Source organism: Canis aureus, chromosome 9, assembly GCF_053574225.1.
Source record: "Canis aureus isolate CA01 chromosome 9, VMU_Caureus_v.1.0, whole genome shotgun sequence".
Taxonomy (NCBI): Eukaryota; Metazoa; Chordata; class Mammalia; order Carnivora; family Canidae; genus Canis; species Canis aureus.
In genome coordinates, this window is record NC_135619.1 from 53,672,608 (window position 1) to 53,691,169 (window position 18,562).

At 37.7% G+C, this 18,562-nt stretch overlaps 1 protein-coding gene across 3 annotated transcripts in view; it reads right to left on the reverse strand.

Annotated features, from left to right (window-relative positions):
- SPTLC2 (serine palmitoyltransferase long chain base subunit 2) overlaps positions 1-18,562 on the reverse strand; it is a 109,971-nt gene that overhangs the window by 45,796 nt on the left and 45,613 nt on the right. For all 3 annotated transcript variants that reach the window (XM_077910169.1, XM_077910168.1, XM_077910167.1), the window contains exons 6-9: positions 17,570-17,663; positions 13,881-13,986; positions 12,916-13,135; positions 10,227-10,353 (exon numbers count right to left, since the gene is read on the reverse strand). In XM_077910169.1, coding sequence (XP_077766295.1) covers positions 10,227-10,353; positions 12,916-13,135; positions 13,881-13,986; positions 17,570-17,663 — 547 coding nt within the window. The remainder of the gene's footprint in view (positions 1-10,226; positions 10,354-12,915; positions 13,136-13,880; positions 13,987-17,569; positions 17,664-18,562) is intronic.

The following is an 18,562-nucleotide window of genomic DNA, read 5'->3' on the forward strand; positions in this document are numbered from 1 at the left end:
TTCTCAGTTCTCCTAAATTAATTTCTGACAGTTCCTGGGATTCTCAAGATGATCATTTAACACCTCATTAACAAGTCTATTATAGGAATTAATTCAAATGAGCTAAAACTAATTTTAATTAAACCTCAATCTGCCCAAGGTATTCCTTTTTTCTCCTCCACCAACAGCCACCTAAATAGGCCCACTTCTTTCAAAATTAAAAAGTACAAAAAGTATAGTTTTCTGGAAAATTACCTGTCATTTTAAAAAATTAATTAATTTATTTATTTATTTATTTATTTATTTATTTATTTATTAGCAAAAGAGTGTGTGCACTTGTGTGAGAGATAGCATGAGCAGGAGGGAGGGGCAGAGGGAGAAGCAGACTCCCCACTGAGCAGGGAGCCTGAGGACAACATAGGGCTCCTCCATCCTAGGACCCCAGGAGATCATGACATGAGTGGAAGGCTTACTAAGCCACCCACACACCCTACTTGTCATTATTTTTAAATTTACCTAGTAGAGAGCACAGTCACTTAAGCCTTTACCTTTGGCTTATAGGTCTTTATTCCAGGGTCCTTGGATGGAGCCCCAAGACAGGAGCCCTGCTCAGCAGGGGAATTCTGCTTCTCCCTTCTTCCTCTCCCTCCCTGTCCCTGGCTTGTGTGTGCACGTGTGCGCGCTCTCTCTCTTTTTCTAATTAATTAATTAATTAAAAATTAATAAAATTTTTTTAGAATAAAGAAAATTTTTGTAGTAAAACACTTATCTATTTATACTGTTCCACCATTTGGCCATTTGGTTTAACATTCATCTATTCAAGCAACATACTTTAAGAACCTACTCATTTTCTTTCTTTTCTTTTAAGATCGTATTTATTTATTTTTGAGAGACAGAGAGTGTGTGCGAGTGAGTGCACAAGCACGGGGAGGGAGAGGGGTAAGGAGAGAGAGAGAAGCAGACTCCCCACTGAGCAGGGAGCCCAATGTGAGGCTCCATTCCGGGACCCTGGGATCAGGACCTGAGCTAAAGGCAGATGCTTAACTGACTGAGCCACCCAGGCGCCCTAAGAACCCACTCATTTTCTAATAGTTATGGCTCATGTGTACATTCATTCATCTGGCAAATTTATCCAAAGGTTACTGGGCATTAGACACTAAGCTGGGTGTTATGCATGTTATTAACTTCATCTTTGGCCAGAAATAAAATACAGTCAAGCACAGCTCTGGAAAATGGAAAAACATAATTTTAGTGGTTTTGCTCAGACATATTTTGCCTTGACTCATAAATAGATCTTACAGTTAAATTTCCGTTAACTGCTTGGACGTACGTGTGTGTGTGTGTGTGTGTGTGTGAAGTGAAAGCTAGAATTTCAAATGTCTAGTGGAATTTGTCAGAATTTCCTGATGTTATTTTTTTCTATTCGCCAGCCTGTTCTAACTCAGTATGCCCACTTACGGTACAATCACCCTGGCAGCACACATGCCATCACTATTCCATCACTCACTTCAGTTCTGAGGTCAGATACCTTTCAATGTCTACTCATCAATCTAGTGGCATGTCCTTTTCTTCTGGAAAAGGATAGGAACTGGAGGGAGAATGTGGGAAAGGTCAGGAGGAAGAAAAAGGCTTACAAAGTAGGGCAGGGAATGGATCTCCACTTCCTTTACGTGCTGCAGCTTTTTTGAAGGCTCTACACCCTGGTCACCACAAAGCAACACATCTTCCCTCAAAAGAGATGAGAACGAAAAAAAAAAAGAGAGAGAGAGATGAGAACGTTTCTTATCAATCAGCCCTGTAATATTTGTGTATATGTTTAAGAAGTCTTACTTTTAACTGTATTGTAAGCAAGATTTTTCCATATAAGTTATTCATGTAGTGTGGAATCTAATAACAAAAGTTTTACTCTCAGAGAAGTAACATATTTATACGGTAAAATAAAATTCTAGCAGTACAGAATATTAAATACAAAGTACAGAAGCGCTCCCTTCCCCACCTCCATTCTCATCCCAGGAAGCAGTGCCAAGTTCTCCTTTTGCCTTGACAAGCTAGCCCCACAGTGCTAAATACACTTACACCTCTGCTTCTTGTTCCTGCACCCCTACATGGTGGTGTGGTGGGACAGCTGTGCTCTTGCAACTTTCCATGTTTCCTCGACTAATCACCACCAAGTTTTGTCATATTACTGTTTTTAATTCTAGTGGCCAGTCAACTGGCCTTAACTTCAAAATGTGCTGATTTATAAACAAGATAGTACCTATTAACCTTCCACCAAGTACGTAATAGAAACTGATACACTTCCATGTCCCTCACCTCTCTTAATCAAAGAATATAGTAAAGGACTAAATCATAGGTCATTAACTCTTACAATGCCTCTTTTCAAGGTAACAAATTATTATTTATTTAACCATCAACCAAGCATTTACTGCATGTGTCAAACATGGTTTTAAACAGAAGGAATAAAATGAACAAGATGGTCAAGACTCCATGTTTTCATGGACTTTATATTCTACTTTAGGAAGATAAATTAACAATTTTGTGAGTAAGCGAGTCAAACAACTACTGACTCTAAATTCCTAATACAGGCACCTAAAATTTAAGATGGAAAGGAGGAACAAGACAAGGGTCCTAATGGGGAAATGATATGTACATGGAAAAACTACATAAAGGGTTAGTGAGCTTTCACACATTATACAGTGACATTCCTAAGCTACTGGTTGATGATCTGTATAACAAGCTTTCAGAGTTACTGCACAATAATACTGTGTATTAACTGAAAGTTCGTTTTTGGGAAAGTCTCCCTCTTTCTGTAACAGCATTATTCAAATAGTTTATTACGTTTCATCTTTGAATTACCAAACATGTTTGCTAAAGGGACAAAATAAAGTATGAATACTAATAAGATAGTACAGGACCCAAGGGCACCTCTGTGGTACAGTTGGTTATATTTTTAACTCTTGATTTCAGTTCAGGTCATGCTCTCAGGGTCCTGAGATAGAACCCTGAGTTAGGCTTGGTACTCAGCATGGAATCTGCTTGGATTCTTTCTCCTTCCCCTCAACCCCTCTCTCCCCACACTCCCACTCCCACCATGCACTCTCTTTCTCTTTCAATGCATGAATGAATGAATGAATGAATGAGTAAATAAATATTAAAAAGATCACACAGGACTCAAAATTCATTTGAGACAAAACCAATAATTATTCGATGTATTGAATGTGGCAATAATAAACTTTATATGCTCATTGGAATTGTGCTGTAGCTACCAAACAGTTATGAAGAAAAAATTAAAATCAAATAACAAAATACTTGAGACAGTAAAAGTTATAATAAAAAGGTAAGGCTTAGAGATTTCTGTATATGTTCAGTATTTTAGGACTGGACACCAGTTGTAATATCTAGCTGTTAAGTCTACTGATTGACTTGCATATATACTTTAAAGAAAACATTGTGTTCAAACATTAAACACTGACTCTGAGACAAAATTATAAAAATTTGTGATATTATGAAGTTGTGAAATATGGATTTTGAGAGAAAAAAGGTATTAGTACAAAGGTGCTGTAAAAGACACAACTTTTCTTTTCTTTTCTTTTCTTTTCTTCTTTCTTGATTTTTATTTACTCATGAGACACAGAGAGAGAGGCAGAGACACAGGAAGAGGGAGAAGCAGGCTCCATACAGGGAGCCTGACGTGGGACTCGATCCCAGGTCCGCAGGATCACGCCCTGGACTAAAGGCGGCGCAAAATTGCTGAGCCACCTGGGCTGCCCAAGACACCATCTTTCAGTTGGCCCTGAAGAATGAACAGAATTTGGGGGGACGGGAGGATAAGAATTCTGTCAGAGGAATCAAATTGGTTTAAATAAGGATAGGTGAGAGGATGCAGAAAAAGACGACGTAAGCTACAAACTGTGGAAGATCTTAAGCATCACATAAAGGTTGGACTTCATTCTGCGAATTGGGAGGTATCAAAGACTGCTATTTTCTATTTCTGCATCTTTAAGCTGACGCTCACAAACAGAGCTGTATGTTGGGAAGAGCAATGAATGGTTATATACAGGAAAACTGGAGCCAAAAAAAGGCAGTTACAGGTGGGGGCAATAGTTTGAGCAACAGGTAATCAGGGCCTAAAACAGAAATGTGGCCATGGGAATAAGAAGAAGTGAGAGGCATAATCAAAAAAATCTGACTTTGATATGGAGAAAGTTGACCAGGGCCTGAATAACCTGAAGATAGTTACATATTTAGTTGAGAAGACAGAGAGAGGATTCAGGGAGTAAAATGCAGCATAACTTCTGTGCCTTTCCTATTCAAGATATCTTAATCTTAATCACAAGAAAAGAGGGAGTGAACCCAAACTGAGGAATATTCTGAAGCATAAGTGGCTTGTAATCATTCATGGTGTCAAAGTCATGAAAGTCAAAGAAAGATTGAGGAACTATGACAAGAGAAGACTAAAGAGATAGGACCACTAAATGCAACATGTGATCCTGAACCGTGTCCACATCACTGGGACACTGGCAAAGCCTGAAAAGGACCTGAGAAATAGATATAGTAATACCATACCAGTATTAGTTAAAGAAATAGTATCATGCTATATTGCCTAGTTGATAATATATTAGTGTCAGTTTCTTGCTTTGGATGGTTGTACCGTGGTTATAAAGGAAAATGACTTTGTAGGAAGTACTCACTATAATATTTGGGATGATGAAGCGTCACATCAACAACTTACTTTCATACGGTTCAGGAAAAAAAGTTCTTTGTGCTGTACTTCCAGCTTTTCTGTAAATTTGTTTCTATAGTTTTATTGTAAAAGGGTTTACAAATATCAGTCAGAAATGTTAACTCTACCATATGACTATAGCTAGCTCTACGCCATGGAATTTAGGGACAGACATGTCAAATTACTGTGATTTTTTTTTTTTTTTTTGGTAACTTTTAGGTCTCCCTGCAGTCCCTTAAAGCCAGTAAGAAAAGCAAGAACACCAGCTATATAAGAGTGCTCAAATCTCTCCCTACATTTTTCATTTTTCTTACATAAGTTGCACAAAGTTAAAAAAAAAATGAAACAACATGTACGCTTAAAAATAAAAGATATGGGAATGATGATCTTTGCATGGCAATGAGAGATTTGTACCACAAATCAACAAGACTCCATACTGGGCCAGGAAATAAGAAAATAAAGACTACTTTAGCACAAGTAATACATGAATTCCTTAACTTCCTAAATCAGTCTCAATAGTGACATTCTGAATAAAAACCTCAAACTTACAAGTGCATATAAAATGCTAAAAACTCTATTAGACTAGTTTAGAGAAATGTAAATTTATGATTAAAAAAAAAAAACCAAAAACCAAAACACATCTTTTGAATACAGCACGTCCAGAAAAATGAATCAGTACCAAATGGGGTAGAGTGTGTGGTAATAAGACTGGATTCAATTCTATGGTAGTGTAAGTGGTCAAGTGTAAACACAAAAACAAAAATAATGCCATGCTAACTGCAGCTTTTTAAAAGCATCTAGTCCTATAGTTCTTTGAATTATCGGACACTGACATGAGAAAAAACAAAGTTCCCAGGGATTCTGGACCACCTTTAACCTACAACAGAATTTCATTGGTTTAGCACCCTGTTTGGAGTGACCCCACAGGAAGGCCTGTTTATAGTGAAATACACACAACAGAGAGACTGAAAACATGCAAATAAACAGAACTCTTACATCTTATAGAAAGGACAAAACAGTATGCCAAAAATGAGTTTACCTAGAACCATGCTTTGGTACCTGTATGTCCAGTAACAGCAACCAGAAAGTTAGAGTTGTAAGAGCATGAAAAGAAAGCCAGCTTCTTAGTCTAACACTGCCTTAAACTAATATCAAAGCCAAGACCAAACATTTACATGTTCTCTCTTTCCTAGACAGAAATTGCCCAGGAGATATTCACCACAAAGTAAGGAAAGGGCTCTACAATTTGTAATTTCTATTCTCATGTAACAGACTCTTCTGTTCACATATGGGTTACCTTCAGCTCCCCTCATTTCCAAGTCAGAGTACTACAGAGATCCAACGAGAGACAAATACTGATGCAGCTTCGGTATAAACCTGATCTTCCAGGCAAATCTATTCAAAATACAAAAACTGAGAAACAGTGCAGTATGAAAATTTATGGTTTTAGAAAGCCTAGATAATCCAAGATGAAACTGAAGAATACCCCTAAAATAAATCATGCCCGCACACATATAACTATACAGAAACCCATACCACCAATTAAGTAATATAAAATAGGAGAAGAAAGCAATAAATACTTACAGAAGACATATTTGACAGTGAAAAGATTATTTAAGGCACAAAAACATTGTCCATAAGGGAAAAGACTCAGAAATTCTACCGTATCAAAAAGGAGAACGTTTATAAAGCATAATATTATAAACAATATTTAAAGAAAAGCCATTTTTCTCAGTTTGAAACACAACAGTCATAAAGAGTTATTATCCAGAATATATGACGACCTCCTAAAAGTATGATGGACTCCGTGTTGCGCAGCATCACTGAGCGATGTACACAAGAGTACTTCAGTTGTCTTAGGGTTCAAGTAGGTCACTGTTATTTTAGATGTTTTCTATTTTATAGAAATTCTTGGTAGGTTATTATGTAGATATTCAAGAGTGTTTCGTGGCTTGGGAAAAAAATGTTTGGAGTTTTGGATGAGCTAGGAACATGTGATTTTTCCTGTTTTTGAATAATATGTAGACTCTGCTACCTGAAAGTTCACACTGTAACACACTTTTAGGAACAAACTGGATCCCAATATTCAGGACTGTCTATGTTGTTTTGTGTGGGGTTTTTTTTGTTTGTTTGTTTTTAAGATTTTATTTATTTGAGAAAGAGCATGCATGAGTACATGAGCAGGGAGCCCAACATGGGGCTCCATCCCAGGACCCCAGGATTATAACCTGCACTAAAGTCAGACACTTAAACTGAGCCACCAGGCACCCCTTGAAGTGCACTCCACAGCCTCTTCCCCAGATTCATGCACAACTGAAAACATCTTGGGTGGTGTGTGCATGACGATTTACTATAGTGGGTTTTTATTCAGACAGTTAAATCTCATAAACATTTCTGCAAGTCATCATAAGCAAATAGCCTTCAAACACTGGGGCATACTGATAATATATAGACATGGTAAAAATAGTAAAAGCATTAACGTACAGAAAGACAATTTCAGAATAGTGGTCTCTGGGGAAGGAGTGAGAGAAAAAGAATCAAGAAGGGAAACAAAAGCGAGTTTTAGCTATCTTTTTCTTTTTAAAGAGTGAGATAAATGGGGTGAGATATTAATATTAAAATATGGGATCACAGGTACATTTTTTCTGTATTTTTTCATAAAATCTGAAGGACCAATAACATTTTTAACCTGTCTGACTCATGCCAGAGGCCTCCTAACATTAAGCAGCCCACAGATCACAGTGGTTTTGCTGTTCCTGAACACAGAGTGGCCTCCATCTCTAGGCCTTTTATAAACCCTGGATTTTCAGGGCCAAATCTTCACCTTCTTCAAATTCTTGCTAAAATCTTACCTCTCAATGACCGCCTTATTTAAAATTGTAAAGTGGGTCCCCAGAACCTCTGATCACCCACCTTCTCTACTTCCCTTTTTCCTGAAGTACTTCTCATTTTCTAGCACACTGTTTAATTAACTTGTTTCACTAGAAACCCCATTATGCAAAAACTTTGGGGTGTTTCATTCTTGATGAATCACAAGTGCCTAGCACAGAGCAGGCAAATATTTGGTAAAATGACTAATTTTGATTTTTCTATGTTATAGTACTCTCTGGGATTAATACAGCAAGCCACTATCCTCTACATCTCCAATACTCCCCAAAGTATATACTCCTCTCAAATGATCTGCTTGTCTACCCATTTCCTGTGGATTCAGATTCACAGAGTCTAATTGAGGGAGATACTTGATATTTGTGGAATGAATGAAATTTAATGTCTTGAATGTTAAAGATTAAGTTTCAGTGAGGGCAGGCTGCTTCTACTATAAACTCACACTCAAGTAATTGCAGATACCTCTTTGTAAAGGTCACCTTAAGGCATAGTCAAAGGGCTGCTGCTTAATTTACACTTTCTTTCTACTACACAGGCAATAAAAAGATGCATTCAATTATGCCATAAAAATAAGCATTACCTTACACGCTCAAATCTGAAAGAAATCAGGTCAAATTTAATTAAGATCAGGTAGCCGGATTTAAGAAAGATGGTACTTATCGTTACCTTTTATTATCCTCTATTTTGGCATAGAAGCAGTGTAGCCAAAAGAAGTTTGCCCATACTAATTAAAAGTTTCAGAGAGCAATTTTTAAAATACATAAAAGCTGGTAGTAGCAAGTTGTAAAAATGGCCACAAATTCTTGGACCCATTCCCATTTGAAGTGGAGTCTGATTTCCCATGCCCTGCAATCTGGACTGGCCTTAGCGCCCTGCTTGTTAACAACAAATTGGAAAAGGTCATGGGGTTACAGCAGGTTTTTTGGGAACACTTGCTCTGAAGGATTCCCTCCGGATCACCAGTCGCTGTTCTATGAGGAGCCCATTCCTCACAGGGAGGACATGTGAAAGTGCTCTGGTCAAGAGCCTCAGCTGAGCCCCACTGTTCAAGTCACTTAGGCCCAAGTGACCTGGGATGGAAGAAGCCTCCAGATGATCCCAGCCCCCAGCCATTTGAGTCTTCCCCAGCGGCTTGGGTCTTCAACCTCAAGCCCCGGATACTACAGAGCAAAGACAAGCCATCCCTGCTGTGCCCTGACCGAATTCCTGACCTACAGAATCTGTGAGCATAATAAGATGGCTGTTGTCTCACATCACTAAGCTTAGGGGGTGGTCAGAGAGGCAATAAATAAACTGGAAAATGAGTGCTAACCTAGAGCCTGTAACTAATTACCACATTTCATTTTATCATCACAGCAGAGCCTAGATTTCATTCCTTAGTACAGATAAGTCATTTATGCAGAGGTCACACATCACACAGATTCATGCTCTACAACAGGGCAAAGAAATCATCCAAAACTAACTCTGATAGCTGTTAGCTATTCATTTTAGTCACCTACGTATGCTGAATCAATAGGGTTGATGCACCTCGATGAAATAACTAGATAATTGCTAGCTATATAAATATATATCTCAAATCAAAACACACTATTTCTAATAACACCATAAGGGAAAGAGAGAAGATAATGTAGTTACTGTAAACAGGGGGTTACTCTCAAGGCTCCATGCTGTGTGTTCACAACATGAATGAAATATTTTCTTCCCTACGGAATCAATTCATGAAACTGAAAATGATCAACACTTTGAAAATCCAAAAATCTCTCACTACAGATAATAATGAATATACTGCACATTAGAAAAAAAAATATTAAGGTAAAATTCTGATTTAAGAAAACTGGCTTACATCAATCAAAATCAAATATACTACTTCCTTCCTGTTTTTCAATGCAAATCAAATCAATCTTACCACAAAAATATATAAATGAAGAGTGGAGAGCTCAAGGCAGATAATATAAAATTCATTTTAGAAGCACTTAAAAAGCAACAAGTAAAATTAATGTATGTCTCATATTCACAATGGAAATATTTCTAGAAGTGAAAAAACAAAATTCCCAATTGTTCTAACTTTTCTGCAATCAACACTGCCCTCTAGTGATGCAGAAGAAAAGTAAAATAGAAACCAAGTATATGTTCATTTCAGTGTGTCAAGTTTACACTAATTATTTCACCAAAGACAGAATAAACAAATTCAGGATGACTTTTATTACCTATTGTTAAACTAGAAACTCTTTTAAAAGGCACTAAGTCAAGGACACTAATATATGCAAAGAGTGGCTTTTAAATACAATGGGAATGAAACATCTCAACACACAGTAAGTTACATCTTCATATAAAATTGTGCAATTTAAGAAAGACCCTTAGCTTATCACCTAAGACTTATGAAGACAGGTAGGATAATAAGATTAAAGCGTCACCATCTGTAAACAAGAAAATTCAACAGGAAGCAAGCCAGGCTAGTTCTCACAGCTTTTGTGTACCGAATACACTGAAAAGCTGTCCTTAGCAACCAAGGCCTCACCACCTGCCAGCCCTGCCCAGCAGTAGACTCCTCATTTTAGGAAACTAGTTCAAGAAAAAGAGTTCATTTGGCTAAGTATTTACTGAGCATTGGAAATTTTCCAAGAAAACAAAGACTTACCAAGGGTGGTGCCATCCTGCCCCATGATACACTTCATCGAGGTGACAATCTGTTCCACAACAGGTGCGGACAGTGACGTGGCATATACTGCGCTATGAGAATGTGTTCGCAGATAGTCTATCAGCTCCTGGGAAGTTCAGAGAAGCAAGTCATTAGAGGTAAAACTTGAACTCTCTGCAGTTTCACTGCCTTCCTTCCAGATGAAAGCAGCCTCTTCCTCCCTTCAACAGCATTGGAACAGGGACATTAATCTGAGATGCAAGGTCACCATGCTCAAAGTATACTATCAGCAACAACTAGGTCCAACACAGGGCAACATCCTCAAGCTTCATCTGGTTATTAAACATGCCATGACATGAAAGAAAGAAAAACTAGTCTTAAAGAAGACCTCTAGCGATGCCTGGGTGGCTCAGCAATTTAGCGCCTGCCTTTAGCTCAGGGCATGGTCCTGAAGTCCCGGGATCGAGTCCCACACATCGGGCTCCCCGCATGGAGCCTGCTTCTCCCTCTGCCTATGTCTCTGCCCCTCTCTCTGTGTGTCTCTCATGAATAAATAAAATCTTTAAAAGAAAAAAAAAAAGAAGACCTCTAAATTTGGAGAGCCTATCACTTAATGTTATAAACAGATCTACAGGGCAGCCCTAGTTGTGCAGCGATTTAGCGCCACCTGCAGCCCAGGGCGTGATCCTGGAGACCCAGGATCGAGTCCCACATCAGGCTCCCTGCATGGAGCCTGCTTCTCCCTCTGCCTGTGTCTCTGCCTCTGACTCTCTCTCTCTCTCTCTCTGTGTGTGTCTCCATGAATAAAAAAATAAAATAAAATAAAAAATAAACAGATCTACAATGCTGAATTAAAGTGTTTGGATTGCCTTTTTTTAAAAAAATATCCTCCAGATACACAGAGATTCACAGATATTCATAAAATGTTATAAATATGGCAGAAATTAAATAGAAGAAATTCATTGGGTCTTTCATGAGAACAAGAAAGTCATCCACTGAATAAAAAAACTCCGTCAGTTACAAGGAGTTCAAAACAATCAATTGTATATCCCTATTCTTTCCTTTTAACTTCACTAAATCTTCAAATAAAATGTGCAAAGTAGGTTATGTACCAGGACCTAACAAGGAAACACAAAATTTGACTATACAACAGTGTATCACTTCAAAAATACTAAAAACTGTACAAAGGCCATAAAGCCAAAGATATACCATACCTAAATAATTTCCCAGAGTATTCTGTTAAGTCCTTTGGTTTTGTAATAAATCTTACCAAAAAGCAATCAACTCTCCAAAGTGAGCCTGGTCCCATTAACAAAAATTTGAGGTAAAAATCTATCAAACTTGACTAAAACCACTAATGAGTTTTCTCTAAAAGGCAATCAATTATTAAGAGAAAGTCCAGGCTTTAAGCCTTCAGTGATTCCATTCAAACAAGTTTTAAAAAGGAATTAAAGATGTTTATAAGCTCCTAATACATGCTGCATACAAATACTTGACAATGTGCTTTTCTTAGTATTATGGAGAGGTTTTTTTTTACAATAAGTTTTATTGAAATGTAATTCACTTTTCCAAAGCATACAGTTCAGTGGCTTTTAGTATATTCACAGAGCTGTGTGATTTTCATCACTCATTTTTAAAATTAATTAATTATTTTTAAGTAGGCTCCAGACCCTGTTGAATTTTCTTGTCTATAGATGGTACTTGAACTCATGACCCTAGGATCAAGAGTCGTATGCTCTACCGACTGAGCCAGCCAGGAGCCCCAGGCTAATTTTAGAACATTTCATTATCTCAGAAAGGAACCTCATATCTATTGGCAGTCACCTTCCACTCCCCCCATGCCCTCAGCCCTTGGCAACCACTAACCTACATCCTTATCCTGATTTGTCTGTTATGAATATAACACAAAAGAAATAATACAACGTGACCTTTTATGACTGACTTCTTTAACATAATGCTTTCTAGTTCATCCAGGCTGTAGCACAGACATACACTATTTTTTCAACCCTTACTACAATCTTTTAAGCCAGGCATATTTATCTCTGTTTTACTGATAAGGAAATGGGAAGGTTAAATGCTTTGCTGTAGGGCTTACAAAGTTAGGGAAATATTCAAACCTAGGTCTCCTTCTTATGGTTCAACCATTTCCACCACATTGATTCTCAAATGCCTTATAGTTCATTACATAATTTTTAAATTCAAAAATACAATGCCTTATAATAAACCAGAGCAGGCAAAGTAATTTTTCTTCCTGTCTTTACGCTCACCAAAGATGCATTTGAGGCCATGGGCAGGGAAACTGGTCCTCTATTCCCACTGGCTCTCATTATAAACTCACTACTTTTGAAATTGTGGGCACAACTCAAAGCCAGTAGAAGACTGTGGCAAACAGGCAGCACCACTGTGCATCCTTTCATACAAGAGGGTGTTCTGTATCTCAGACCAGCATGTAGTTGAGAACGAAGCTCAAATAAGAAAACAACAAACAATGAACAGAACCAGCCTTTCGTTCATCAGTCACTCACTGAGCAGCTGAAGTATGAAGCCTGCTGGTGCTGTGAGCCTAAGCCACAAACAAATTAAGGATCTCCACATCCCAGTTCAGGACACGTATCTGCTACACGTGAGTTACCAAATCGGGTAGCCAGAACCTCTACCCTAAACTGCTCAATTTGCATGGCCCCTTTACCTTCTTGCCTCCAATGTATCCTCCAGAAGCACCAAAGCTCTTTGTGAATGTTCCCATCATAACGTCCACATCCTCAGGATCTAGGCCAAAGTAATCTACCACACCTCGACCTGAAGGGCCCAGAGCCCCAATGCTGTGAGCTTCATCTAGATACAAGTATGCCTTGTATTTCTTCTTAAGAGCAATCACTTCAGGAAGGCGAACAATAGATCCCTCCATGCTGGCAAAACAGAAAAAAACAAATACACTGAGACTTTTCAACTCTCAAAATTAGGAGTTGGCCACCTTACTGTTACTATTAATTTTTTTCAGTTTATTGCTTTTTAAAAATGGCTTGACAACTCTGCCTGTGATTTTAAACTGACAAAGTCAGATGATACTGTGGCTAGATAGATGTCTAGGGGAAAGGAAATGGGATCTTTTCAAATAAGTACCAGAACAGACTTAATCTTACTTCACCACAGATGGATAAAGGTCATAGCAGATTCTTCTAACACTTGCAGTTACAGGCTACATTAGATTTTGCATTACACTGCATATATACTTTAAAAAACAGAATAAAATAAAAGAATAAAGACAGGAGGTAAGAGAGTAAGTGCAAGAACCCAAATAAATCAGAATAAAATCTTTCTTTAAATGAAATTATGTATAATTTGTTTTGACACATTAGGAAACATATTCTTTTTGCCCCTATATATACATTCCCTCTACAAACAGTAGAAAAATAGGGGATGCAAAAACAAAGGGTATTTGAAGACCATTAGCACAATGGAAAGAAAAAGAAAAGCCAGATAAAAAGACTTCTATCCTAACTAGTGCTAACTCTGCTTTTAGGTATTTTAACAAGTCATAAACACTGTCTCCTTAGTTTCCAGAGGGGTCCAGATTACTGTTCTCTTCTGCTTAAAAATTCTAAAACTTCAGGAAGCCACATCAGAAAGATAAGAATAAGAAAGCAGGATTACCTATAGATTCCTTCCACAAGGATTAGAATTTTCTTCCAGGGCCTTCGTGTCCGAGGCTGACCATAAACAATGGCATCTTTCAACAGCTTCTCTAGGCTTTGCATATCTGTACCACACAAAAAAGAATTTCAGCACAAAGTACCTTCCTCTTTCTGACCTTTATTTCAGAAATGCAAATATACATTTCTTATTCAGGGAGTGTCTCTCAGATAGTAAAAGATATTAACATAATCAGAACTGAGCAGAAAAAGATAAGGCAAAATGGGTGAGCTACTGCTAACTTGAATTGAATGACAATCTCCTCTAAAATGTAATGAATGTTCAAAACCACAGAAACTCCACTAAATGACTGTGGCACAGGTGATTCCATTCATTAGCATCCTTGTGAAATGACTGATGTTTCATGTTAAATACCATGGCCTTTCAGTTAGCGTTTTTTTTTTTTTTAAATAGAATCAACTGTATCTTTAATCCTAGTGAGTCATTCAGAAATACATGCATAAAGAAGGCTGAGAAAGAGAGTACAAATAAACTACAACAAATATATACACCTCCTAAAAAGCAAATATGGGGGAAAATTTAAAGTGCATGCATCGTTCCCTTTCATCTAGGATACACTCAATAAACACCTGTTAAATAGCTTTATCTTAGTAGCTCAAGGTACACCAGTTTGGGCATACATCAGACTACGTGATAAGAAAGCTTGGCAATCAGTTCAAACTGTTCCATGTTTGACTTGATCAGCTGCCTGTACATAATCAAGCTCTCGTGGCTCTTTTGGTCCTTAACAATGGTTAACAGGCCCAAAAGCAACTTGGCTGGTACTACCTTTAATGAGGATCATAATTTGCCTGTTAAAGACAAATGCTTTGAAGACCACTGTTACCACTACAACAGACTTTATACTTAAAATACCTGCCCTGAAATAATAGCCTTAAGAAACTTCCCCCCAGAATCTATGCAATATTAAGTCTGGGGAACATTTAACAGGGGTGGGAGGCATCCTATCATAAAATGTGATTTTGTATTCTTTATTGCTCAGGACTGAAGGAGGGGGTTACAAAGATACACGATTTTGCTCTTTCCATGAAAGGATTTTGGTTAGGAAAGAGAAGTAAGGTAATAAAAACACATACCACAAATAAGATGGCAAAGGTTGTGACTGTTTATATCTTCAGTTATTCATAACAAAACAATCTGCTACTTAACCCACTGTTTATATCTTCAGTTATTCATAACAAAACAATCTGCTACCTAACCCAATCTGCCAACACAGAAGTATGTATGTCTGTTGTGAAGCTGCTACTTCTGCTGCAGAGACCAATGTGTGGCGATCACCAGGAGACAAATAAAAATGCACTCATTGTTTTAGTTTCCTCTGTTTACATACAGAAAGGAAGAGAAAGATATTGACTCAAAAATTTTAGATGAAAGGAAGTACCTATAGTGGAATGCCTGACCGTATCACATACTTAAGAAAAAAAAATTCAATTATCTCTCTCATATTATGCTCCCTACATCCCAAGGAAATTAAAGATTTAAATAAAAAATATACCACAAAATCATAAAAAGAAAATACAAGAGAATAACTTTATGATCTTAGAAGGGGAAAGGCATTATGCAAATCTAAAATTCATAAGACAATAAATGTGCCAAATTCAACATTTTAATAAGCCTAAAGCAAGACACTAAAAGAGTTAAAAATGAAATTTAAAATATTGCAACAGGGCAGCCCCAGTGGCGCAGTGGTTTGGTGCTGCCTGCGGCCTGGGGTGTGATCCTGGAGACCCGGGATCGAGTCCCGCATCGGGCTTCCTGCCTGGGGCCTGCTTCTCCCTCTGCCTGTGTCTCTGCCTCTCTCTCGCTCTCTCTGAATGAATAAATAAATAAATCTTTAAAAAAATTAAAAAAAAAAATATTTCAACATACAAGAAAGAATAATATAAAGGGCTCTTATACTCAGTGAAAAACAAACAATTTGAAAATGGCCAATTCACAAAGAAATACAAACATGATTAACTGTATAAAGAAGTTGCTTGGGACACCTGGGTAGCTCAGCGGTTGAGTGTCTGCCTTTGGCTCAGGGTGTGATCCCGGGATCCGGGATCGAGTCCCACATCGGGCTCCTTGCATGGAGCCTGCTTCTCCCTCTGCCTGTGTCTCTGCCTCTCTCTCATTGTCTCTCATGAATAAATAAATAAAATCTTAAAAAAAAAAAAAAAAAAGTTGCTTAACACCTAATAATCAAAGAAACAGAAATTAACCTGTTACTGACTTATTAGATTAGAAAGTATTTTAAATGATTCCTAATGCCCTATGTTGGCCTGTGAGTGGTCACCATCATGTTGTTGAGTAAAAATTTGTACCATACTTGGAGGCAATTTGAAAAAGTATAACACTTTTTATAACCTTTTAACCAGGTATCCTAAGCCTGCTAGGAATTTATCCTAAGGCATGAATCAGACCACTGAGCAAAAATGTGAGTGTAGGTAGTACTGTTTCTAGTAGAAACATTTAGAAACAACCCTATTGTCCAAACTGAGGGATGGATTGGGAAGGGCAACTGCAGATGCTGCCTGCCACCCTGGCATTAGGGGAGGAGAGTCACATGTACTGTCAAAGTTCACAATGCGTTGTAAGGAAATAGGTTACACAACTGTGATTAATAATGCCATGTACTTTATAAAACAAAATACTATCATTCTCATTATAAAACATTTTAGACAAGACAAAGACAGAAGGAAGAGAGTTATTATCATCCGTAAACTTCGATCCAGAGCACAGATCTAACATTTGGGTGTTTATTCTTCCAGACTTTTGTCTGTACATGTACACATTGTGGCAAAAAATGACATTAGATGTGCAGTTTTGTAGTCTTTCCTCCCTATATGTGAGTATTTTAACTACAAAAGTTACTCTTTTTATTGTAAATATTTTAATAATACACAAGATACTTCTACTTAGGAAGAAAGTTCTGGCAGTGCCACCTTCCTCTGTGCCTTTGCAGCATCTGTTCATATGTGTATTCTAGTACCTGTTCCGTATCAGTAGTGTTGCAGTACTGGTTTGTCTATAGTCTTTTCATTAGCCAGTCAGAGATCCTTAAGATGAGACCCTGCTTTATTCATCCCAATAGCCCTGGTGTTATGGCAAATTACACCACAGGCATCTAGTAAATACATATTGAATAAATAGCTTGTAAACAAGGAAGATGAAAAAGTTGAAAGCTAAATAAAAGGAGAGTGTTGTATTTTGTGCCAAAAGGCTTCCTTCAGCCTCTATTTCTAATGAGGAAGAGAATAATTTTTTTTTAGGAGAGAATAATTTTGGGATCCCTGGGTGGCGCAGCGGTTTGGCGCCTGCCTTTGGCCCAGGGCGCGATCCTGGGGACCCGGGATCGAATCCCACATCGGGCTCCCGGTGCATGGAGCCTGCTTCTCCCTCGGCCTGTGTCTCTGCCTCTCTCTCTCTCTCTTTCTGTGACTATCATAAATAAATAAAAATATAAAAAAAAAAAAAAAAAAAAAAAAAAAAAGGAGAGAATAATTTTTAAAAGATTGGACCAGAAGGACATTTTAAATGCTGTACATGCTTTATTTATAGCTTTATTAATGTAACTAATTAACTACTGCCATTAATCCAAAAAATATTAAACATTAAGGCTGTAATGAATTCCAAATCAAACTCACTGTTGTGTTTGAAGATTCGAATGGTTGCTCCTGAGAGTCTGGCTCCTAGAACCAGCGATGCATGGTTCAGTTCATCACTCAGAATCAGGCAACCCTGCAAAATCACAAGCATAGGAAAATAAGAAGTTAGGTGGAAAGGTTTAGTTACAAATTACAAAATGCTAAAATAATGCTATCTTATTAAGGAAAGCTTACACAACAACAAAATTATCAATTTCAAGAAGAAGAAAAGAATGCACATTTTTGCTTTGCAAAATTAACTTAGAAGTCAATATAAAACTCTCACCTTTTAATTTCTTCAGTTCTGTGACTGATTTAAATATTCAGATCTACAGCAACAGGCTTTTATTTACATCTAAAAATCTGCTATATGAGATAGTTTTTTTTTTTTTTTTATTGGTGTTCAATTTACTAACATACAGAATAACACCCAGTGCCCGTCACCCATTCACTCCCACCCCCCGCCCTCCTCCCCTTCTACCACCCCTAGTTCGTTTCCCAGAGTTAGCAGTCTTTACGTTCTGTCTCCCTTTCTGATATTTCCCACACATTTCTTCTCCCTTCCCTTATTTTCCCTTTCACTATTATTTATATTCCCCAAATGAATGAGAACATATAATGTTTGTCCTTCTCCAACTGACTTACTTCACTCAGCATAATACCCTCCAGTTCCATCCACGTTGAAGCAAATGGTGGGTATTTGTCATTTCTAATAGCTGAGTAATATTCCATTGTATACATAAACCACATCTTCTTTATCCATTCAGTGAGATAGTCTTCATAGGGTTTCAATTTCACTGGTCTGATGGCATGCCATATGAATTTTAGTATGATGTCCTTTATTATTTGTGGGGAAAAGTGGGGGACAAGGGAGCTGAGGGAGTAAAGCCTGTGGAGACAGTGCATCCTTCCTCTCACTCCTAATCATAGCCTGAGTTCAATGAGGGTTCCACTTACCAATGTCTTCCTCACTGACTGAAGTGTAGGCCTCAG